The sequence below is a fragment of the Solanum lycopersicum genome, chromosome 12, assembly GCF_036512215.1.
Source record: "Solanum lycopersicum chromosome 12, SLM_r2.1".
Lineage (NCBI taxonomy): Eukaryota > Viridiplantae > Streptophyta > Magnoliopsida > Solanales > Solanaceae > Solanum > Solanum lycopersicum.
In genome coordinates, this window is record NC_090811.1 from 28,694,434 (window position 1) to 28,720,674 (window position 26,241).

Below are 26,241 nucleotides of genomic sequence, written 5' to 3' on the forward strand. Positions count from 1 at the left end.
AATAATATCCGTGAGAGTCAAATCAATGGCTCGCTTGAACGTCTTCGACATTGCTACTAAGCCGTTTACTAGGTGCCCATTCTGCTCTACTGCAATTATCACCAGTAAAGTGTTATATCTGCCCTAGAACACATATCTGATATGCGGTGGTAGAGACTTAAGCTCTGATTTTGTGATGCTTCATTTATAACTCTAATTTCTTCGATTTTTATCGGTATTCGTTTCATTCAAGTGCAGCCACCATAGAATCATACTTTTCAATAATATCACTGTAAAAGTCCATGATTAGTGCCACTAGTGACTCATCACCTATTTGCTCTTCCATTTGTACTTCATATGTTCTCTCAACCCTACAATATATAGCGGATATCGTTTGGATCTCATCACTCTGCTTCATGGACCAACAAATATTCAAAGTTGCTTCTTGATTGTTCAATCAAAATTTTCATCTGCCTCTTTTCCATATTGACTAATGCATGCCCAGTGTCAAGGAATGAACTTTTTAGAATAATGGGGACTTCAAATTCAACCTCAAAGTCAATAATCACAAAGTCAGTTGGAAAGAGGAACAAATCAACTTTAACAAGTACATCATGGATTATCTCTATGGGCCTCTTCACTGTTCAATTGACCATTAATAATTATATCGTAATCGGCTTTGGGTTTCCCAAGACTAACTTCTTTAAAATGGAAAGCGCCATGAGATTTATGCTAGCACTAAGATCACACAACGCTTTAGAAAAGTGGAGTAAACCTACAATATATGGGATAGTGATGGTGCAAAGATCCTCCTTATTCTGCATAAGAGCCCTTGTAGCAATAACACTACAATGTTTCATTTTGTCTTCATCCTCAAAACTCACCGACCTCTTCTTTCTCACATGTCCTTCATAAACTTAGCATATCCGGGCATTTTCTCCAAAACTTGGATCAACAGACATTGATAGGAAAGCTATTTCAACATAGTGATCAATCAATGATATTTACCATCTTTCATTTTCTTCACCAATCTCTATAGAAATGGTGGTAGAGGTCTATGGATGAGGACCACTTTATGAGATACTTCCTCTTCTTTCCTTGTTATGACCACCAACTCTCCACCAGCTTCTATTCCATCTTTTTTCTTTATCATATCATCTTGTACTACAGACGACATAGATGGATGAATGGTTTGTTCACATCCTCGAGTAGTGAGTGCCATGTAATGCCCATCATTCGTTAGTTTCTTGATAGTGTCTCTTGGGAGAATGCCAGGTTAGCGTAGGTTCATAGTAGTATAAAACTTATCCTCTTTAGCTCAAGATGCTTTATCGAGAACTCATATACATCCTCTTTTTGTTCAATGCAGGATAAGTTGTTTCTCATCTCCTTGACATTCTCATCTGTCGCATCAAAACTCCTCCTCAACTTCTGCAGCGTATTCTCAACCTGTGCTATGCTACTTCCACCGTCCGTAGGAGCACCTTGCCAATTTTGAGGAGGAACATATGGCACACCTCGATCATTCTTGTTACAATAGTTGTTCCAGTTGCAGTTTTTCTCACTATTATAGTTCCCATCCCATACATATTGTCCCTCATAGTTTCGACCTTTGTTTTTTTCACCTTTGTGTCAATTATCCTTATTGGAACCTTGGGCGTTCAGTCAAAAACCTACCGTATGATCATTAATTGCATATGCATCATCATCATAGTGATACTCATCTACCACCGGTGGTGGTTTATTATGATAATTCACCACATTCACCTTTTCTGCGCCTCCACTCACATGTTTCAAGACCAACCCTAGTTCAGTTCTCATCTGCTCCAACTCTACTCTAATATCATATGTGGTTGGCTTAGTTGTAACATATACCTCAAAGGTGTTTCTCCCAGTGTCTGACTTTCTAGTGCTCCAAACTTTATTGTTGCGCGATATCTACTCATAACTTTTTGCAATCTTAGCATATGTGCATTTCCCATAGGAGAAACCTGCAAAAGTATCAAGCACTGCTTTGTTTTTGTCATCTTCACTTCTATAGAAGTAATCATTTAGTGACTCTCAATGCGGTGGTTTGGGACATCTCTCATAACCATAGTAAATCTATCCTAAGAGCTACTCACCGACTCTCAAGGTAGTGCCATAAAGTTTTTCACCTTATTCTTATGGTCGAGCTTCGTGGACACTGGATAACACCTAGCTAAGAACACATCTCTCAATTGATCCCTAGTATATATAGAGTTTAGAGCAGCTTAGTGAACCATATAACAGCATCTCCTGTCAGTGATAAAGGAAACACTCGCAATTCGGTGACATCTAATCCATGTCTAGTCTCCCCACAGAAATTTTGTACACAGACCTTAGTTTAGCTATATGAGCATGTGGGTCCTTCGATGGCAGTACCGAGAGCAATCCCCTAGTGGTGAGCATCTACATCAAGCTACTCGTCATCACGAATGTGTGCCCTGGTGGCAGATGGTTTAGGACAAGAGGTCTATCAAAGTTTGTGATATTTAGTTGTCCCTGTAGTAATCCTGAAGTCGTGGAACAAGTGGAGTTTTCATTCTCAAAGCCTCCCCTAACTAATTCTCAATATGTGCTTAGTTGATGCCTCAACTAGTAATGGAGGTGTAGGCCTTCTCCCTCACCCAGATTCACTCTGTTAGGGTTAGCTCAAACCCCTTGATTCTCCATTCTTCATAAGGATGGATTAAGTTCCGGATCATATTGATTAAGTGGTTCTCCCCGTCTTCATGAACTGGGATACACTAGAGCTAGACCTAAGGGAAAAAAACAAAAACAAAAAGTAAAATCAAAAAATATTTGACTAAATTTCAATAATGTAATTAAAGTTAATCTAAAAGTTACATTCCCTTGTAGCGGCGCCAAAATTTTATACACTCAAATTACACCTCCCTAAGAAGTATAAGCGATTGTGATCAAGTACAAAACACAACTATTAGGTTGGGTTCGATCTCATGAGGAAATGGTTTATACTTAACTTTAATTCACGATTATATTTATTTAGTCAATGTCTTTACTAAACAATAAGTAAAAGTAGGGTTTTCGTGAAACAAAATTTCCTCAAACACTGTAATTATCAAGTGGATAGAGTAAACATTGGTTTTATAAAGATGATCGAGTAACTAGGGTATATGTGTTCCCCACAGGTTCGTAATGCAATATTCCTAGCAATAGCTATCCTTCCTAGTTTATTACATGCAAAGTGATAAGTTAGGTATCTCTAAATACTTAGCCCGACATCTTGAGAATTTCACCCAGCACCTTTGTCGGGCTACGTATGTATAATCTACTAACCCTTATCATTTCCTCATATTAGATGTCATAATGGTTGTATGTATTTATTATTACTTCTCACCAATTTATATTTGCCTATCAGATAGTATCACACTAAATCTATGTTAATAGTCCTTTTTCTATTACTACCACCTTGGTCCGGAAGGTAGCAACAAGGCAAGTTCTAAGGTGTGCACTCATTAAAAGAACTTCAAGAAAAAGAATTATAAATGCAGGCAACAGAATTATTCGAGAATTTCTTAATTACTAGATTACTTTGTTAAATATATGTGGTTCCCACAATTCTAGTTATGGATTTAGTTACCCATGTTAAGAAGATCACAATTCATCATATTATATGAACAAATTATGAACTTACTTTAACAAGAAAAATAAACCCTGAAATCTAACTTGAATTGCAAGAAAAATCTTCCACACCAAATTCGAAAATTAATTAATTGCCAGAGATGCAAAAACGAATCTTCAAAACACAAAGTAGAACAAAAGTAATAGTATCTAACCGCCAAAACGAGGTTTTAATGCCCTATATATTGATAACATAGTTCTAAATAAATAGAAATTAATATAAGAAAAGTTTTATTCAGTCAATACTCAAAATAATTTTCTCTAATTGGATGACGCCCTCTCTAAATCAAATGATGGACCAATACTACGTTCCATCGATCCATCTACGGTTCGTTGATTCTCCTCCTAGCTCCATACTTAGAATATTTTAAAGTCAGTTACTGCAACCTTCTCTGAACCAAACGAGGGTTCATTAGTACGGTCTGTCGATCAATCGATGGACCTTCGTTGTCTCTCGTAGGTCCACGCTTAGTAAGATTTCCCTTATCTTCCTCCAATGTCCTGAGTTGCTGATCTACGATCATACCTACGATCCGTCAATTGCATCCATAGTCTAGTTCTACATTATTTTTCAATTATTTTCTTATCTTGTCTCCTCAACATCTTTCCTACAAAACAAAACCCAAAACATATGGAAATCTCTACAAAAGTCTTTAGACACACATAACTCTTAAGTAAATCTCATTATAAATGTCGTGAAATCAGGACACGTCAATGAACTACTTGAATATGTTTTATATGGGTATGTTTACTTGAAGATTTTTCTTATACTTGTTTTGTGAGGTTTCTATCTAAAGAGCATAAAAAGAATGTTATAAAGTAAATGTCCATTTTAGCATGGTTTTCTTGCATGTTCACCATACATAGTGTATTCAATGTTCTAATTCCATATGTTATTCTATTTTCTACAAGTGTAGGTTGCAAGTGAGAGGTCTCTTGGAATTGAAGCTTGGGAATAACATTCTCTCAAGCAAATTTGGTGTGTCTTCATATGATTTGAGTACTTAGTTGTTTTATAGGATACTTTTTTCAAAAACTATTGTAATTGGGTATAGTTTTCCGTTTAATTGACGTAAGGGTTGTGACCATAAGATTTATATGTGTCTAAGATGGCAATGAAGAGATATAATTATTTCTTATGTTCTTTAAACATTTTAACTATTGTTGTGAAATGTTTTTATTCCGGGCTACTTTTCCTATATATCGTATGAATGATGTCGAAGAGCTTGTATAAGACCTTTGAGAGGTCGAATAAGCCTTGTAACTTCTAGGTGGTGCTCCTAAATCGTTTAAAACCTGGTATTAGAGCATAAGGTTATGAAGTAGTCATTAAGATTAAATGTCTCAAAAAATCCCATGTCTAGTAGAGTCTTGTTCATTATTGTGGGTCGCGACACATCTATAGGCGAGAAGCTATAAGGCGATAGAAGTTTCCCTTTCTTCTTTACTCTTGTGTCGTGCAATATAGTTGAGGTTATAAGTGGATTTTTCTAATATCCTCTCTTGTGTTTATACAATATGATTACAATCCCGCAAAGAGATCTGATGAAGAAGTGGTCAATGAGGGAGTTCCTCTTCAAGGTGGACAATTTCCACAAATTGCTCAAGTTCCACAGGGTGAAAAATTCTCTATAGCTAATCAAGGGAATGATGTTTGGTGGTTTCCCCAGATATGACTAATTGGGAGATTACAGGGGCTCTTTTTACCTTATCCCGAGCCATGATGGCTCAACTAAATAGAGATTTTGGGCCTAGGATGGATTGTTTTGAGAGTACCAGGACCTATATATTTAGGGACTTTGTGAGGATGAATCGTCCTATCCTCCTTAGTTCTAAGGTGGGAGAAGACCCCTAAGATTTATTTGATGATGTCTATAAGGTGTTGAGCGTTATAGGGGTGACTTCCAAAGAAAAGGCGGAGTTAGATTTATGCCGATAGATAGAAGTTCATAAAGTGTGGTACACACATTGGGTATACAATAGACCGATTGAATCGGGTTTACAAAATAGGAAGAAATTAAGGAATCCTTTTTTAGGAAAGTACTTTCCCCGTGAGAAGAGGGAGGTGAAGGTTGAGAAATTTATAAACCTTAGGGAAGGTAACATGAGTGTTGAGGAGTATTCCTTTAAATTTTCCCTATTGTCTAAGTATGCTCCATCCTTTGTATCAAACCCTATGGATGAGATGAGTAGGTTTGTGACGAATGTTTCCACCTTGTGAGAGAACAGTGTCGAACGACCATGTTTCATATTGACATGAACCTATATAGACTTATGGTGTATGCACAATCAATTGAAGAATCTAATCTTAGAAGGATTACACGAAATTTGAAGAGGCGTAAATCTGATGAGAAAAACCTACCTAAGTATAAGAAGAGTGATCAAACTTAAGATGGGTATAGTACTCCTAAGGTCAAGTTTGAGCGAGGTAGTGGTTATCAAAATGTTAAGCCTACATATTTCACTTGTGTGAAAAAGAACTTTGGGAAGTGTTGTTCATGTACTAGTGGGTGCTTGGTTGTGGAAAGGATGATCACAAGGTGAGTGATTGTCCTACTATTGCGATTAGAGGAAGGGAGGTCAAAAAAGCTCCTGTTAATAGCCCAGATGTTGGTGCACCAAAGATGAATCGATTCTATCACCTCCTAGTAAAACAAATCTGGATGAGGATACCGGTAAATTATAGTTTATGTTGGGAATTTTCTAAGTGGGGGAGTATGGTGACTATTTAGGTTGTGGATTGTTGTCTCCTCTGTTTTATTCTATTCAAGATTGAGAATTAGAACTTTATAGTAGTATGTTGCATGTGTTTTAGAGTCTATGTGAAAATGAATCATTTATCCCCTTAAATTGTGCATATTGTCATGAGATTATGTTTATATGGTAAAATGAGCTGAATTCGTTTTATCTTTAACGACTCTAAAATGAACTAGGCTTATCTAAAGATACATGAAAGTAAGTGAATATGAAATCTTGACGTAGTAGGCTAAAGAACATTCATCATGTATGTGTAAATGATTGATTAAATACCTTGAACATGTAAAGGGGGTCTAGTATGTGGAACCTTCAATATAGAAAGGAGGTTGAGATATCCTTGAAGTTGAAAGTCTTAATGGTATCCTTTTTGTGTGAATGGTGTACTTAGGGATAGGTTGGTTGTAACGGCATGAAACAATCTCTAAGGAAGTAATTGATATATCCTCGTAAACCATTGATTGGAAGACCTTGTGGACCCATCATTGGTATTATGACTGAACTTACTCTATGATAATTAAGGCTAGAACATAAAGAATATACTTGGTGAGTGACTATACTTAAGTTGAGACTATATTACAAAGTAACCCTTGATATTCCTTAACCATGTGCCTACTTGGGAGTGTGCTTGTTCTACTATTGGCAAGTAGAACACCCTCCATCGCAGTGGGGTAGACTTCAGATTCCATGCCTAGCTTGTATGGTATATGTCGGTTAGTGCTTATTCTCATCATTTGGTATACACTCTAGGGTTGGATAGGTTCTACAATGTTTAGGTAGTGAAATGGGACACTATCTAGACATGGCACAAGTAGGCTTTGAAGATGTGAGGATGTAGGTTCCACCAGACCATTATGCGAAGTCCTTCTTTGATGAAATATCCCTAAGTGTCTTAATGAATATTGCTGACTTAAGTTAATGAATTTTTAATAGACTGATCCCTATCTAGGCTATCTTTCAGGGTCGCTTAGGTAGGCTTGAAGAGAGTGTATGGGCGGGCCGTCATTTTTTATTGGGTGAATATTGCTTGAAGAGGTTATACGGACATTCTTTTCTTATCAAACTTAAGTATGTCTTAGGAGAAAATTTGGTAGGACGGTTATATTCATATATGGTTTGAGTTGTTGTTAATGTTAGTATGTAGGTTACTTGGAGTATGTCTTATATCAGTATGATGTATTGAAAGTGGTTCTTATACCTATGTAATGAAGTTTCTTCAAAAGAGCATGTTTTATACAAATGTCCATTTAGCATGGTTTTATGTCATATCACCTACTTAGTACATTCAATGTGCTAATTCCATATTTTGTTTTATCTTAAAAGGTGTAGATGGCAATTGAGAGGAGTCTCTTGGAAGCTTGGGAATAACATTCTCGTAAGGGATTCTTGGTATGTCCTCACATGATTTGAGGACACATTGATGTTTAGCTTTCTTTTCAAATATGTTGTATTAGTCTTTAGTATTTTCATTCTATTGATGTATGGGTTGTGACCCAAGATTATTGGTGTGTCAATGATGTCTACAAGAGACTTGGTATTTTCTATGTATTCTATAAATGAGATTTGAGATATTGTTTTGAAAAGTTTTAATTCCTCACTACTTTTCATATATATATATATATATATACATATATATATATATATATATATATATATACATACACACACACATACACACACATGCACAAATACACACACACACACACACACACACACACACACATATATATATATATGCAATAAATGTTGTTTAAGGCCTTGTATTTAAGACCTTCGAGAGGTCGAATATGATGTGTAACGATTTGAGAATGCCATTTCTTTAAAGGGTATACCCTTGGTCCATTAAAACAACATAGAACCTTGAATAAGAAAATATGGTAAAAAAAATGAGGACCTTGAATATAGAAAAGAATGTTAATAGAAGCCTTGAAGTGAAAGACCGTAATGGTGTCCTTCTTTGGTAAAAAGATGGACTTAGCGCTAGGTTGGATGGAACGACATTAAACCATCAATAAGGAAGTCATATAAGCTATCCTAATAGTCTTTGGTTAGCAGTCCTAGTGGACCCATCCTTTGAAAAAAAGTATTATTAGTTTGTAAGGAATAGTGATTGTACCTTCTCTAATACACCTAGGGAATGACTACTCTATGATAACAAATGTAAAGCACCAAGTGGATATGCTTGTGGTAGTAGCTCTACATAAGATGAGACTAGAGTACAAAGAAACACTTGATATCTTAGAACCATATGTCAACATGGGATGCGTCCTAGTTATACCCTTAGCTAGTAGAATACCCTTCTTGGGGTAGGGTACACTCCGGACTCCATACCTATATAGTATGGTCTATATCGGTTAATACCTAGCTCATCACATGGGATGTACACTGTAGTTATTGGATAGGTTCTACCATGTGTGGGTAGTGGTATGGGACATTATCTATACATTGCAAAAGTAGTCTTTGAAGATGCTAGGTTAGTTCCCTAGGTCCTCCAAGACCATTATATGAATTCCTATAATTGTCGATTCTCTCTTAAATGGCTTAAGAATATTGTTGACTTTGTTAAAGTATGATGAATGGAAAGGTTCTTTCTTTAGATAGCTTTGAAGATTTCTAAGGTAGGCTTGAAGAGGGTGTATGGGCGGTCTCTTGATGTCTTACTTAGGTGAGTCTTAAGAGTAACATTAGGTGGAGAGTCTAAATGATGAATAGGGGTTACTTGAAGAACATGGAACTGTGCATTATTGTAATGTGAGGAATAATCTTACTTTGGGTTGTCTTAAGGAATACTTAGGTGTGATTGAAGAGGGTGTATGGGTAGTCTCTTCTTGTCTAACTTAAGGAGTCGTAGGATAACCTTTGGTAGGGAGTCTAAATGCTTATGTGAATTCTGAATAGTTATGGTTTTCTCTTATGAACTACTTGAATATGTATTATATGGGAATGTTGACTTGAAGATTGTTTTTATACTTGTTTGTATAAAAAGAGCATATAAAACATGTTATAAAGTAAATGTTCATTTTAGCATGATTTTCTTGCATGTTCACCATACTTAGTGAATTCAATGTGCTAATTCCATAGGTTGTTTTATTTTCATCTAGTGTAGGTGGCAAGGGAGGAGTCTCTTGGAAGTGAAGCTTTGGAAATATATTTCTCTAAAGAAAATTTGGTATGTCCTCATATAATTCGAGGAAATAGTTATGTTTTAGTTTCCTTTCTCAAAAGACATTGTAATTGTAATAGACTACAGTTTTCCTTTAAATTGATGTAAGGATTGTGACCCTAAGCTTTATATGTGTCTAAGATGGCTATGAAAAGACTTAATTCTTTCTTATATTTTATAAATATTTGAATTATTGTTGTCAAAATCAATAACTCCGCACTACTTTTCATATATATGCGATGAATGATCTCGAAGGGCCTGTAAAAGACCTCCGAGAGGCCAAAAACATCATATAACTTCTAAGGGGTGTTCCTCGGTCGTTACAATATAATATAAGTGTAAAATTCTAGAAAATTTTATGTCTAGTGAACAAACCAATAGGTCTTTAAGAATTCTTATTGGGGATACATAGGCATTCTAACGCCAATATTGAAAATATTGGTCATAGTATAGAAAAATGGCTAAGGGGGTGTTAGCCAATTTCTATATAATACCCAAATAGGCAAAATATTTGTCATATTAGAAAATATTGGCTTCAAGGGTGCTAGCCATATATATAATTATTAATGAACTTGTTTAGGAATTGTACCTACAATGAAGACCCTTAACTAAAATGCTTTTTCCTTTAACTTATAAAATGGAATGAGGCATCAAAGTGTCAATCCTAGATACCATGTCACATGATCAATTAAAATGATCATGTAGAGCAAGAAATGGCCAAGAACATAGTGAGGATTCTTGGGAAAATAAGTTAGCATTGCCAAATGAACCGTAAATAATAGTTAGTTAGGAAAGTACAACCTACCCATGTGCATGACATGTGAAGAAGCACCAAAGGAGGGGACCACCGTAACTGAATTCTGTTAGGGTAGTTAAGGGGACAAAAACGTGCATAAGGGACAACTTCATGTGGGGACTAACTTCCTAAAAAATTTTAGACTCTAAGCTATTGCCTCAAATATCTAACTAACCTAGGACTAAATGAAATTGACCCATTAGTGCACCCGACAATCTTGGACCAAAACCGGGTTGACACTAACCTAGAACTAGTTAAAGAGACAACCTAGTACCTAACCTAGGATGGTACAAAAGGTTAATTATATTCATATGAACTTAATGGTACATTAGTAATTCCCCTAGTTTACCTAATTAATTTATTTAGAAAATTAATTAATTAATATAAAAGGGCTAAAACCAAAACTACAAAGGAAATTTTCAGATTTTTGTTAATACAAGAAAGGGACTACCTAGTACCTAACCTAGGATGATCCAAAGAGTTAGTTAAGGTGCTAACAAATTTTTGTTTTTAGTAAGTACTTTAGGCTACTTAATTAATTAATTTGTAAGGTTAATTAATTAATTTAAAGAGTAAAAACCGAAATCACAAAGAAGGTTCATGATTTCGATTGAGACAAGAACAAGACAACCTAGTATTTAACCTAGGATAATCCAAAGGATTAGTTATGGCTATAACGACTTAAGGGTACTTTAGTAATTACCCTAGGTTACTTAATTAAATAAATTATCCATATAATTAATAAAATTAAAGGGTTCAAAAGTAAATTCTTATGCTAACCTAGTATAATGCAACAAAATTCCTAGTACTTAACCTAGGACAGTCCTAAAGGGTTGATTATGGTTCCAATTACTTAGGGGTACATTAGTACTTACCCTAGGTCCCTAAATAAATTAAATTGAGGATTTAATTAATTAATATAATGTCAAAATGTTGACATAAACCATAGTTAACACAAAAATTTCAGATTTTAGGTCAAGTCAACATTCTCCTATGTTTAGTCAACTTAGGATGTTTTTTTTAGTAATTAATAAATTAATTTATTTAATTAACTTATTAAACCCTAAGTTAAATAAGGTCAGTTCCTAAACCTAAAAATCACGTTCAAACTAAGACAAATACATGATTAAAACCAGAAAAATAAGCGTGACAAAAACAGTGAACAAAATGTAAGAAAAAAATAAAAAAGTTTCTTAGACGATTTTCAAGGTTCGTTCAAGGTGGTATTCGTATATTAATTCCTACTTAAGGTATGGATTTCTCTACTATACCTCTTTCTCCACGACAACTTTCTTTCGAATGATTCAAAGATCTTGAAAACTAGGGTTGTTTCCCATCATTCTTGTCGAACTCCTTTACGTAGTGTCCTTGTTACAATTTCAATGTTGAATAGGTTAGAAATAACGTTATTGGTATGTGGTGATGGCTGATCTCAATGTGAATGGTTTTTCATTAAATAATGATTGAATGAATCTACTAATTGGACTCATTTGATGCTAATTGTTATTATGTGAATTAAAAGAATGATACTATGTTTAGGATATGTCAAAAAATGTTAAGTATGAAGGTGTTACAGTATGTTGTGCATACTTGCTTTTAATATGACGTTATAAAGAGGATATATTCATAAAATAATATGATGATGATGTTCAAGATGTTGAAAAAACTTTATGCCTAAAGTTATGTTACAAGGTAAGCTAAAAAGAATCTCCCTGAAATCATAATTTGAGTGAATGTGTGCCTTATGTCAATAAAATGGCTAACAAAAACATTGTTCAAAATTTAAATGGGAATGTTCTATAAAGTTATCTCTAAATAAGTAAAATATTGTCTAATGTATAATGTATAAAAAACTTATGCATGTTGCACATGAAAAATGGCTTATGCCAACAAATATGGTTATGAAATCTATGCCCTATTGTTTATGTCAATACAAATAGTATCCCAATAAAATAGCTAACAATACATTGTCTAAATGTGATGTATATAAATGGATATAATATTATGTTGAAAAATTATAAGATTCTCTAATAGTTCGTACATATTAAATTTAAATATGAACATACGTAGAATTGGCACATGCTAACAAAAATGATTATGTAGTTTAATATTCAAAGGTTGAGCCAATTACTAATCATATGTCAATCTTGTGTAGTTAGAGTATAAAATGATAATATAAGAAATTCTAAACTAATTCAATTAACCCATAATTAAGGTCATGCCACTCATTGGGACAACTCCCAACATGCTCTAAAAGAATGACACATGAACTGATGAAACTCATTGAATGAAGTGTTCATCATCCATAAACGATGATATGAATCTACTATACTAATGTAAGTAATTAACGTGAGTTATAACATAACTAAAGATGTCTAAGTTAATATAGTGACCAGAATGAGGTGTTAAAAGAAGTGAGACAAGCATCACTTCCACCTAAGCGACTATGTTAAAAATTCTGACGAATCAAGGTGTTAGAATGTGTGAGACAAGTCTCATTAACACCAAATATTTTATGCAAGGACAATTCACATTTCATCTATGTAAACAAAAGGATGAAAAGTCATCAATAGTGAAGTAAATGTTACCAAAAGGTACTCACCTATGAGAGTGTAAAGCTAATGAAGAGACCACTCTCTATGTACACTCTAATGAAGGTATTGAAACTGATGTATACTTAATACTAATGATGAGATGAGAAATCATCTATTGTGATATAATGTCCTCATACTAGAAGCCAACTTCCAAGACGTATGAGTTGAATGAAATGGAACGTTACACTAAGCACCGATAGGCTAGCTATGAGCGGTGATGCCTTCTTTCGGGAAGGGCGGAGGTTAACGTAACTCTCATGAGATGAGACTGTCCAGCATGCCGGGTATGGGTCTTCTTATATCTCCTAGTCTTCGAACCTGTAGTGCCAATATAAGGATCTGGCGGGGTTCAATTCCATTGTACGCTAGCATGTTTTGGGTCACTTGGTCAGTGAATCCACCTCTTTTTAGTGTGGGCTACACACTGAATTTCATGATGCTAAGGTTGGAGTTCCTCAATGTATAAAAGATAATAAAATGAATGATACCGAAGGTGTTTGTGCAAGAAAAGCAGGAGGTGAAATCAGATTCAAGTAATGACATTAGGTCATTCTTGGTCATTGCACTTCATGATCCCCATGAGAGTCTTAAACTTCATCCTAGTTATAGATGGTGTTTACATAATCCTACTAATAAATGAAATGAATAATGTTCAGTACGAATGAACGAATGAAGCTGACTCTATGTTTGCTAAAGAAGGCCCTCGTGTTGAGGTCCTATATGTTGGGCCTTCACATGAGATATCTTATACTACATCAACGATTCCAAAGTCTCATGTATATGAAATGTATAATATATAAAACATGAAAGTAATGAAACAATGTCATGATCAATAGAGAATTGCTTTTGAAAGGTAATGAATATATAGTGTAAAGAATGACTCACTATAAGGTAGGGAAATCATTCCTTAGTCCTTGGATTACTTACATCAATTGATTATGGGTATTGGACTACAATGAATGATTTCACTTGTAAGTAAAACATAGGACCAAAGGAGATATTCAACTACACAACAAAAAGAAGAAAAAGACTGAAAAATAATCTAAAGTGTACAAACAGGAGCTCTCGACCTAAGAGGATCAAAATCTCAAAATCTTTTCCCTAGTTGTTTTAAAATTATGTTTATGATACTTATGTTTTGCAATCACATATAAAATGATTGATTCTTTATGTTACATGGTTGTTCTTTTATGTCAAGATTAGTATATGATGTATCTAGTTAATAATTATATGAAGTCTATATATACTTCATACTTAAAAAGTTTTGAATTATCGACAAAATTAACTAGATGAATGTGATGAGGCTTGTCTGCGACCTACGAGAGGTCAACGACGCTGGTTGTGATCCGTATTCAAGAATTCAGGTCATGACAACAAGAACGAACGAAGTCACGTCATAGCCATCTTAGACACATATAAATCATAGGGTCGCATCCCTTAAAACAGTTGAAAGAAAAACTACAGTCTATTACGAAGTCTTTCTGAAAATAAAACTACACATAATCCATGTCCTCAAATCATATGAGGACATACCAATCTTGAGAGAACGTTATTGTAACACCTCGTAAGTTCAGTGAGATAGTCCCTATCCTAATTTGATGAACAATGCCTTAAAATATTGTTTCTAAGCTTAAGAAAAGTCACTAAACTAATTGGGAAGTGATAGAATCAAAACGTCAAGAAACGACCACGACGTTCGGAGACTAAAAAAGTGAATTTGTGTGCCTTTATGTGTATCGGGGGTTTTAAAAATTGTATAAAAGTCAAAATAAGTGAAATTTTTTGGAATACACCATAGCGTGTGTTTAGGGTCAAAACTTCCTGGTACAACTCACCAAGGATGGACCTAAGGGTCCTTTAAGAGAACCCAACATTTGACTCTAGCGAGCTGTCAAACACAGTGTGCAAACAACGAGAGGAATGACGAAGCATCAACTGGACGACGCCCCGTCATTTGGTTTTGTTGGTCCATACTTACACAGTTCCCTCACAAGCTCCCAAAAATCAGCCCTTGACCCAAACCATCAATGACTAGGACGGTCCATGGTTGGCTTGATGTCCCATCAATGGGTCTCGTCGTTTGGGGCCTCAGCTCACTGTCCAAATTTGGTAAAGTTAGAGGTGTTTAGGAAATTAGTTAATTAATTAATTACGATTTAAGATTTGTTATAAATGATTATTTAAAACCATAAAACGGTTCTAAGTCATTAAACTAATGTAACACCTCATAAATACCCAAACCAACTTTGCTCTCACATCTCTATAGTTTCTCTCACTACACTAAAACAACATTGAAAGAAGAAGAAAAAATTCAATCTAGGGAATAAATCATCAAGAACTCTCATGGTATGGAGGTTATTCACTCTTGGGACTCTTTTCCCCAAGAGGCTATTCAAAGTTTTGTTTTCAAAGATCTACAAATGTTATGTTTTCATCCAATTTTGTGGGTTTACTTTCAATGATGAATTGTGTTGTCTAAATTCGATTGTTGTTGATTATTTACATATTTTTATGTGTGGATTGAAGTATTCCCTCTTTTCTCCAAGAGGATCTTCAAAGTTTTGTTTTCAAAGATCTACAAATGTTATGTTTTCATCCAATTTCGTGGGTTTACTTTCAATGTTGAATCGTGTTGTCTAAATTCGATTGTTGGTGATTATTTACATATTTTTATGTGTGGATTGAAGTATTCCTTGAATCTTTTCTCTAAATCTCTATAATATCCGAACACCCAACTTCCCCTAACCCTAACCTATAAATTAGATTCATTATGGTTGAGGGGAGGTAAAATTAGATGTGTTTCTTGATAACTCATCAATATATTATGATAATGTTTGAGTTATGGGGTGAATATGATGGAATTGAGGGTTAGATCCTTAATGAGGTTCTTGGAAGCAAGAGGTAAGACTTCTAAGATCATGAATAATCTATTGCAATTTAAGAGTAATTGATGAAGCTAAGCATGTATGATTAGTTTATGATTATGATGAATTTGAGTTTATGATAAGGTAAGGTTACAGAGAATTGACAGGAATTTTTGTGTACATCTTATTACCGTGATTATGATGTAATGTTCTCACTTATGGTTTGGTTGTAATGAAAGGAAGTTCTCATTCTATAACCTAAGATCTATGATCATGTCATACAAGGGGTTAGAATAGTAAGACCTATGATATAACTTAATGTTGTGGAAGAATCTAAGTAACTTTAAAAAGGGAATATTCATCCTAGCACCGAATGAATCAGATAGTGAAAGGTATCCCTTCAAATAATGGAAGGTAGGCTCACTAAAGTCTCATGAGTTGGAAACTACAATTCTTATAAGCATAAAAAGTATTTATAACAACAACCTCCTAGTTCTTTAACTATGTGCCTCATAGGAAACCTAGCTAGTGGATCCACTTAGACGCTATTATGATGTGTATGTCATACTTTGGCAAGGAAGATGCCCTCATTTCGGTGTGAGGGGTTGACACCAAATTCCATGTTTAGCTCACATGATCTATTATCGATTATGGCGTAGCTTCCCATAAGTAAAATGAATGAATGAAAGAAAAAGATGCATAATAACTAGCATGTCTTTATAGATATACTAGTATAGGTAAGGGTATGGGACTTTACATATGCATTGCACATATAGACCTCGAGGTAACTCCTAGGGTGATATTTTATATACTTATGTTATGAATCAAATACTTAATGTTGATTCTTTATAATGTTTGTCTTATATGATGTTGCATTCACTTGACATACATGTTGTTTGTCTAGATTACCATATATGATATTGAATGTACTTGTTATGAAGTTATATGATTTAAGGCATTGCTTATGGTTCCTTTTATAGTTGACTTAGTTTATGTGGGCTTATGGGGCTTCATAAAGACACTGCACTAGTTGGATTGGACTTGAATTGTGAGTAAGGTATTATAGTATGTTAATGAAATATTTTCTAAGCAGGAATTGTTTATTATGACTTCATTTATAATATATTATTTGACATGAAGGTAAGTAAGGTTCATTATTGTGGTGTTGGACTTAAATACATGTTTGTAATGTGCATAAAGTCTTACAAAGTAACTTAGCATGTTTTGAACAAAATGTCCTTTTTAGCATATTTCTAAATGGTTTAATTGCATATGTTCTCATTCTTAGTAAATGTTATCTGTACAACTATGTATGTCACGCCCCGAGCTACCCCCGAGATGCGGACATGGAACCTAGGACCATAAGTGATTCCAAGCTAACCTTGCTAGCGTGATCATGAGCTTACAAAAGATAATAAACTGAATGTGAATGCTAAATCATTATTTAAACTAAAAACATAGGGAATACCCATATTCTATAACAGAGATATGTGAAATACTTAAAAGTTTTATACAAGGAATCTATTAACTCAATACTAAGCTCAAATAACTATTTCAGAAAATAGCCTCTAAGTAGACTAGAAATGTTGGGATAGGCCTCAGATAAGTCTAGTAAAAATGGAAACTAAAGAACTAATACTTAAAAGAAACTCATGACTATTGTCCTAAAACAAAGAGGACTCACCGCTGAATCGAGAAGATGTAGCGCACGTATGCATCAATACTTGAAAGTACTAAGCAAGTAGGATAGAGTAAAGCTGAAATAAAATATAACTGAATAAGCACAAAGCAAGTATAATAATGGGAAAATGATATACTGAATTCTGAGCTAACTAGATGCAATGACCAAATTTATAACATGCTGAGACTGAATACTAACTGATCTGTAAATATGGTCAATACAAGAGATCCTGATTGAACTATGGGAGCTACTTATACACGATAATAAAACCACATGATCAAAATATGGATTCCAGTGTATACTCCTTATCAAGAAGACCCAATATACCCTGCCAGAGGTATAAAGGCATGGTAGCGTGATCACTTAACTTATGCCAACAGAGGGGACTTACAACTTACTTGACTAGTAATTTTTTTGACTATTGGGTAAGATAAACCCTAGTCCTACTCGGTATTATGCTACTCCCAATGAATTAAGTGATTAACATATTATGATTGAATATATACAAATACTAGATAGATCAAAACTTAACATGCAAATTGAGATGCAAAAATTAATCTGATAAAATGCATTAATAACTCTGGCATGTATATATGAAGTAACTGAAATATCAGACCTATCATGTGTAATTCAAGAACTAAAGAAATACATAGCTAGGGTTCTGATATTCATGAGATAAACTAAAAATAATAACTTTACAATCTAATTTGGAACATATATTTATTTAATTTTGATGATCTGTTGTGATTCAAGAAACCCTAGGTTTAATCGTGATAAGAGTATCAGATACTGATTGAAGACTATGGATTTAATCGGTAAAAGGAAACCACAAGTGAAATTCCATATGCCTGATGATGAAATCCAGAGAGTAATATTTAGATTTCGGGAATGGAACTGAGGGAACCTTGTCGCGTTCTTGAACTAGGGTTCTTGATCTTTTTATCCATTCTTGCTTTTAATTTTCTATGTTTAGATTAATGATTTGACTTAGATAAGTTTTAGTTATGTTTCTAGGATTAAACTGACTAAATTTAAATGATTTACGGTCAAAACGACGTATCTTAGGGTTTAAATGAAGTGGAAAAAGATCAAAAGACCCGAGAGTTAATTGCAATCAGACCAAAAACGATCTAGACTTACGAGCCGTTATTCAGTCAACGTTCCATCGTTTGCGATTGTAGGTTGGCTCTGTTAGACAAGACTTTAGTAAAACGGGCATAACTTTTTTCTTCGAGGTCTAGTTTAGCAATCTTGGTGTATACGGAAAGCTAATTCATTTAACTATCATTTCTTAGGTCATGTGGACACCTAATGCATTTTGTTCTAAGAGTTATGATCAATTGAAGTTTACCCAACAACACTTTCCCCTAACTGTTTGCTAATTTTCACCTACGGTCATATCTACTGTCTGTAGGTCCATCTACAGACCATACTGGTTAATCATGTTTCATATAAAAGGTTGAGTAAATGGGTGTTGGTCCATAGATACAAACTACTGACCGTAGTTTCACTTACAGACCGTAGGTCTGTCCGTGGATCGACACTTCGTCAATTTTTCTAGCCTGCATTTTTGGATAGTTTTAGTCACAGAAGATAGATGTGCATTACATGGCGTAGATCAGACTATGGTCTGTTGATAGTGATCGTCGATTGCACGTGAAGATTTCTAAAGAGCTGATTTTTGGTGTGTTTTGCATACGGGGTGTTACATAATTTCCCCATTGGGAAAATTCGTACTCAAATGTAGACTAAACTATTTCAAATTGAGGGAGGGAGCTTCAATATCTAACACTAAACACTAAATACTGAGTTTATGACTTTATTAAGTTCAAAAATATGTAAATACTCTGAAAATCCAAATACAAACTTAGAGAACATGATTCTAATGCTGAACTCACACATGAATGACTGAAAAACTGGAGAGAAACTATTACCTCAAGCTGGAGTGGAAATCGGAAGGAAAGAGGTAAGGATACTTGTCTTTCATGTCTGCTTCTGCTTCCTAAGAACCTCCCTCTACAAACTTACTCCTCCAAAAAACGTTGATTGAAGCGACTTCTAACCTGATAGACAAGAATCTCAACTGGTACATCCTCATAAGAAAGACTATATTTCACTATCATATTTTCTAATGGCACTACGCATGCTATATCAGCCACACACTTATTCAAGAGTGAGATACTGCTGCTAATTCTGTTGGCAACTCTAACACGTATGCCACCTTTCCAACCCTTTTCAAGATGTTGTAAGGGCGTACATATTTAAAACTGAGTTTCCTTTCTTGCCAAATCTCATCACTTCTTTCATAGGTGACACTCTCAGTAAAACCCAATCATCAATTTAGAACTCTAGTTCCCTTTTTTTTTCTCCTTCCATCTGCGTAAGCTTTTTGATGATTCTGGGTTGTCATAAGTCTCTCTATAATGAGTTACATTTTCTACATAGCATAAAGGATTGAATCTGGCCCTATCAAAGTTGCTTCACCTACTTTAAACCAACCAATGGGATATCTACATCCACTCCCATACAAAGCTTCATAAAGGGTCATCTAAATGCCGGAATGGTTGCTATTGTTGTAGGAGAACTCAATATGAAGAAGGTGATCATCCCAAATACCCTTAAAATCTATCACATAAGCTCTAAACATATCTTCTATGTTCTAATTGTAAGATCTGCCTTTCCCTCTGTCTGTGGATGAAATGTTGTGCTAAGGTTAACTTGAGTTATAAGACCCTTCTAAAATGACTTCCAGAAATGAGAGGTAAACTGAGGGCCTCTATATGACATAATAGACTAAGGAACCCCATGCAACCTCACAATTTCATTAATGTAAAGATTGGAATAGTCCTCCGCTTAATCTGAAGTCTTGACCCCTAAAATAAGAGATGTCTTAGTCATCCTGTCAACTATAACCCAAATGGAGTCATGTTATCTGCGAGTACGATGTAACCATATGATGAAATCTATAATGATCATATCCCACTTCCAAGTAGGAATATAGATATCTTTATTCATGCCTTCTGGTTTCTGATGTTCTACCTTGACTTGATAGAAATTGGGGCACTTACTCACAAAATCTGTTATATCCCTCTTCATGTCATTCCACAAATAGACTTCCCGCAGATCCCGGTACACCTAAGTGGCACCTTGATGAATAAAATATCTGGAGTTATAGGCTTCTGCATTGATATTCTTTCTCAACTAACCCACATCAGGAACACATAATCTATCCTAGTAGCGATGTACACCATCTCCCTATTGGGATAAAACCTCCACTCTCTAATTGTGGACTGCACCCTTAAGTTCAAGAAAGATTTGATCACTCTCTTGCTTTTCCTTAACATCCACTACTAAAGAATTTTTTTTCCACATTTTGAACGGTTACACCACTATCTGAATGCTCATAAGGTGAACTCCCTAGCGAGCAAGCTTGTGAACGTCATTCACTAGCTCTTTTTATTCTTTGTCAACATGGGCTACATTACCCATAGATAATCTTTTAAGAGCATCTGCTAGTACATTCACCTTACCAGGATGATAATGCAAACTCATATCATAATCTTTAAAGAACTCAAGTCATCTCCTCTGGCGAAGATTCAACTCTTTTTGGGAGGACATATACTAAAGGCTCTTATGATCAATGAACACATCTACATTAACACCATACAAGTATTGTGTCCATATCTTGAGTGCAAACACCACTGCTAAGAACTCGACATAATGAGTTAGATTGTTCTTCTCGTGCACCATAAGTTGTCTATAATCATAATTTATGGCCTTATATCTCTACATCAACACACAACCTAAGCCAAATCTAGATGCATCACAATAGATCACATATCAATCTGAACCCTCTGGTGAAGTCAAGACAACACTTGTAGTGAACCTAGTTTTCATTTTGCAAAACTTTTCTCATAATCTTCTGATCATTGAAACTTGACCATCTTATGTGTTAACCTCGTCAATGGTAAGTCTATAGATGAGAATCCTTCCATGAACCTTTTGTAATAGCCCGCTATACCTAAGAAACTTCTAATATCTGTAGTAGAGGTAGGTCGAACCATTGTTTCACTACTTCTATATCCTGCTAATCTACTGGGATCCTTTCACTATATACAATGTGACTAAGGAAGCAACTTATTGCAACTAGAACTATCATTTGCTAAACTTAGACAAGAATTTGCTTTAATTTAGACTCTGCAGAGCAACTCTTACATGTCTCGCATGTTCTTCCTCATTCCTAGAGTAAATGAGGATATCATCAATAAAGACGATAACAAACAAGTCCAATAAATTTTTGAAAAGCCTATTCCTCAAATCCATGAAAGTTGGAGGAGCATTGGTTAGTCCAAATGACATAACTAATTCATAATGACCATACTGAGTTCTGAAGGTTTTTTTCGTAATGTCACTATCTTTGACTCTAAGATTATGATGATCCAACCTGAGTTCTATATTTGAGAAGTGAACAGCACCCTAAAGTTGGTCAAACAAGTCATCAATCCTGGGGATGGGATACTTATTCTTAATTGTGACCTTGTACAGTTGTCTATGGTCAATGCACATTCTATGAGAACAATCTTTATTCTTTACGAACAACACTGGTGCACCCTATGGTGAAATACTAGGTCTGATGAAGCCCTTGTCTAGAAGGTTTTTCAATTGCTCATTCAATTCCTTAAGCTCCGTTGGATAAATTCTGCAAGGAGGTATAAAAATAGGTTGGGTATCTTGTAGGAGATCAATTTCAATGTCCATTTCCCTTTTGGAGGGTCAAAATTATGTATCTTAGGGTTTAAATGAGGTGGGAAAATACAAAAAGGCCCCTAAGTTTATTGTTGTTGAACCAAACGATGACCTGGACTGATGGGCCATCGTTCAATCGACAGTCCATCGTTTGGGTCCTTAGGTTTGGTCTGTTCGACAGGCCTTTACTAAAACGGACATAACTTTTTACTCGGAGGTCTAATTTTAGCAAACTCAATGGCAATGGAAATTTAATTACCTATCATTTTATAGGTCATGGGATACCTAATTTATTTTGTTCTAAGAGTTATGATCAACTGAAGTTGACCCAACAACACCTCCCCCCTAACTGTCCGCTAATTTTCACTTACAGTCATACCTACGGTCTGTAGATCTACGAATCATACAAGTAAATTGTGGTTCATGTCAGAGGCTGGGTGAATGGGTGTTGATGAGAGGGCATAGACTACGGACCATAGTTTGTCTTACGGACAGTAGGTCTGTCCGTAGATTGACACTTTGTCAATTTTTTTGGGCTGCATTATGGGAGAATTTCAGTCACAAATGACGAATGTGCAGTACGAGCCATAGATCAAACTACGGTTCGTTGATAGTGATCGTCGATTGCACTTGTAGATTTCTGAAAAGCTAATTTTTGGTATATATTGGATAGGGGTGTTACCATATAGGTTTGGGCCATTGAAGAAATTCAGGGCCAATCTCAAGAAGCTTGGACAAGATCTCCAAGTTTGTGAGTCCTCAAGTTGGAGGAAGAAACCCACTATTCTATCTATTTGGATATGTCTAAGACAATGTTCAATTTCTTATCTTTGAGACTTTGTTGTAAGTTCTACATGAGAAATATTATATAGTGTTCAGGCTATGTGGCCAATCTTGTATTTCTATAATAGTTGGATATATATGAGACAATAGTAGACTATGTTGATAAATGAGAAGTCTATGTAAACTTCATATATGATAAATGAAAAGTCTATTTATGTCACATCCCAAAACTCAAGTTCAAGTTATGACAACTCAAGCAAACTGGGAATTTTTACCCCGTTGAAACCAAAAGGCTAGTACCATGGCTTCTTGTTTGAGGGACTTCACAAGGATGAATCCTCCTATGTTCTCTGGGTGTAAGGTTGTTGAAGACCCCCAAGAATTTCTTGATGAGTTTTATAAGATCTGTTATGCTATGGGTGTGAGTTTAAATAAGAAGGCTGAACCAGCTGCTTATCAACTTAAGAATGTGCCTCAGACATGGTACACTCAATGAAAGGACAATAACTCTTTGAGAGCGGGTCGCGTGAGTTGGAAAATATTCAGTAGGGACTTTCTTGACATGTTCTTCAAAATGGAGAAAAAAGAGGAAATGGTAAGAGAGATCATCAACCTTCGTCAAGGAGATATTAGTGTTAAAGATTACTCATTAAAATTCATTATGTTGTGTAAGTATGTCTTTTCTTTGGTGTCAAACCCGAGGGATGAAATGAACCTCTCTGTGACGGGCAAGTCCAGTAATCTTTTGGAAGAATATCTTGCGGCGATGCTTTATGACAACATCAAAATATCATGTTTGATGGTGCATGCTCAACAAGTTCACGACAGTAGGATTAAGAGGAAGAATAGGGAGTCCAAGAGGGCAAGGTCCGATGATAGAAGGAATTCTAAGCCTCAAGGAGGAAAAAGGTGGTGGATCACCAAGTGAGAAAACTACTTGTGCCAAATATGGCAAGAAGCATGAGGGTAAATGTTTAATTATGTACGGATACTTGTTTTTTTTTGGAAAGAATGGTCATATATTTAGATATTTTCCCATGAACATGATTCAAGGTAAGGATAGTAATCAAGCACAAGCAAGAGGTCCAAGTTCTGATGCTCCTAAGAGGAACAACTTATATGCCCTCAAATATAGGGGTGATCAAGAGGGTTCTTCCAATTTTTTAACATTTATTTTTCAAGTAATTTTCAATTAATGTTTATGCATTGCTTGAAATCGGTGCCATTTTATTGTTTCAAACTCTTTTGGTGGCTATGAAATTTTATATGCTTCCCGATGTCTTAGTTGAACCTTTTCAGTTTGTACTCAGTGATTGATTCCGTGGTTGCTAAAAAAGTCTATAAGAATTATCCAATAGATTTATTTTGGTTGATGTGCTCGAACTTGACAAGTTTGACTGTGATATTACTTTGGGAATGGATTGGTTTCATGTTTGGTTTTCTTCAATAGATTGTAGAACAAGGGTAGTTAAGTTCCAATTTCCAAATGAACCCATTTTAGAGTGGAAGGGGAAAAACTCAACCCCTAGAGGTTAAATATTTTAATTCTAAAAGCTTGTAAGATGATTTATATGGTATGTATCTATCATGTTTTGAGGGTAAAGGACCTTTAATTCGATATTCCTCCTTTAGAGTCGATCCCCATAGTGAAGGTTTTTCGGAAAGTCTTTCTCAATGACTTACCTGGAATTCCTCTCGAATGGAAAATAGATTTTGGCATAGATTTGTTGTCGGATACTCAAACCATTTCAATTCCGCCTTATCGGATGGCTCCGGCCAAGTTGGAAGAGTTGAAGGCTCAACTCAAGGATTTTCTTGACAAGGGTTTTATCCAACCAAGCATCTCTCCATGGGGCGCTCCTGTATATTTTGTGAAAAAGTAATATGGGTCACTTAGAATGTGTATTGACTACTGACAAATGAAAAAAGTCACTATAAATAGTAAGTATTTTCTTCTCATAGTTGATGATTTATTTGATTAACTCGGAGGTGTGAGTTACTTTTCAAAAATTGACTTGAGGTCGGGTTATCATCAACTTAGGGTGAGAGGTGTTGACATTACTAAAACGGCTTGAATAAGGTATAGTCACTATGAGTTCCTAGTCATATATTTTGGGTTAACTATTTCCCCAGCGGCTTTTATGGACTTTATTAATAGGGTGTTTCAGAATTATCTTGATTCTTTTGTAATTGTCTTTATTGATGATATCTTGTTATATTCCTAGAGTGAGGATGAACATATGGGTCATTTAAGATTAATAATGCAAGTTCTCAAGGAGCATCAACTCTTTGGTAAATTTAGTAAGTGTGAATTTTGGTTGAGATCGATTGCTTTTCTTGGCCATGTTTTCTCAAGTGAGGGTATAGAGGTCGATCCAAAGAAGATGAAAGCGGTTAAGAATTGGCATAGAGGTATTACTCCCACCGACATAAGAAGTTTGTTGGGTCTAGCTGAGTTCTATAGAAGGTTTGTTGAGGGGGTTGCATCTGTTGATTCTCCTTTGACAATACTAACCCAAAAGAAGGTTATGTTTGAGCGGTCGAAAGCTTTTGAAAGAGGTTTTCAAGAGTTGAAAGATAGGTTTACCGCAGCTCCGATGTTCACCTTACCGGAGGGTACCAAAGGATTTGTTGTGTATTGTGACGCTCTCGAGTAGGTTTGGGTTGTCTACTCAAGAAACATGTAAAGATGATAGTTTATGCCTTTAGACAACTTAAGGTGCATGAGAAGAACTATCCAACTCATGATCTTGAATTAGCACCTGTAGTATTTGCTTTGAAAATATCGAGACATTACTTATATGGTGTGCATGTAGACGTATTCACCGACCATAAGAGTCTCCAATATGTGTTCTCTCAAAAGGAGTTGAATATCAGGCAAAGAAGGTGGTTAGAGCTTTTGAACAACTATGACCTGAGTTTCCTTTGCCAACTCGGAAATGCAAATGTTGTTGCGGAAGCCATGAGTTGAATTACTATGGGTAGTGTGGTTTTATCTCATAGATTTTGTTCTAAAAAATCTTATAAATTGTAGTTTGTAGAAAAGTGATGTAACTTATAAGGAAATTTTCCCACTTGAAAAAATATTTTGACAAATTTAAAAATACAATTTATAGAACTTTAAGATGAAATATATATATAACTCGACCATATTACCCTTGATGTCTTTCTACTTCACATTTCTATATAATAATATAAATAGAAAATTACCAAGTTTT

General features: G+C 35.2%; 1 protein-coding gene across 1 annotated transcript; it reads left to right on the plus strand.

The window, feature by feature from the left end:
• The first annotated feature begins 24,789 nt into the window (after window positions 1-24,789).
• LOC138340292 (uncharacterized mitochondrial protein AtMg00860-like) lies at window positions 24,790-25,680 on the plus strand. Its single transcript, XM_069292005.1, has 2 exons — window positions 24,790-24,885; window positions 25,249-25,680. Exons 1-2 carry the CDS (start codon window positions 24,790-24,792, stop codon window positions 25,678-25,680), a joined length of 528 nt encoding a protein of 175 aa, XP_069148106.1.
• Window positions 25,681-26,241: the final 561 nt, after the last annotated feature.

Excerpts from the sequence above, each read along its gene's own strand:
- LOC138340292 (XM_069292005.1), top strand. The coding sequence starts at position 24,790 with ATGGCTCCGGCCAAGTTGGAAGAGTTGAAGGCTCAACTCAAGGATTTT. Across the intron at positions 24,886-25,248 it reads TCTCTCCATGGGGCGCTCCT|AGTGAGGATGAACATATGGG; the intron begins GTATATTTTGTG and ends TTATATTCCTAG.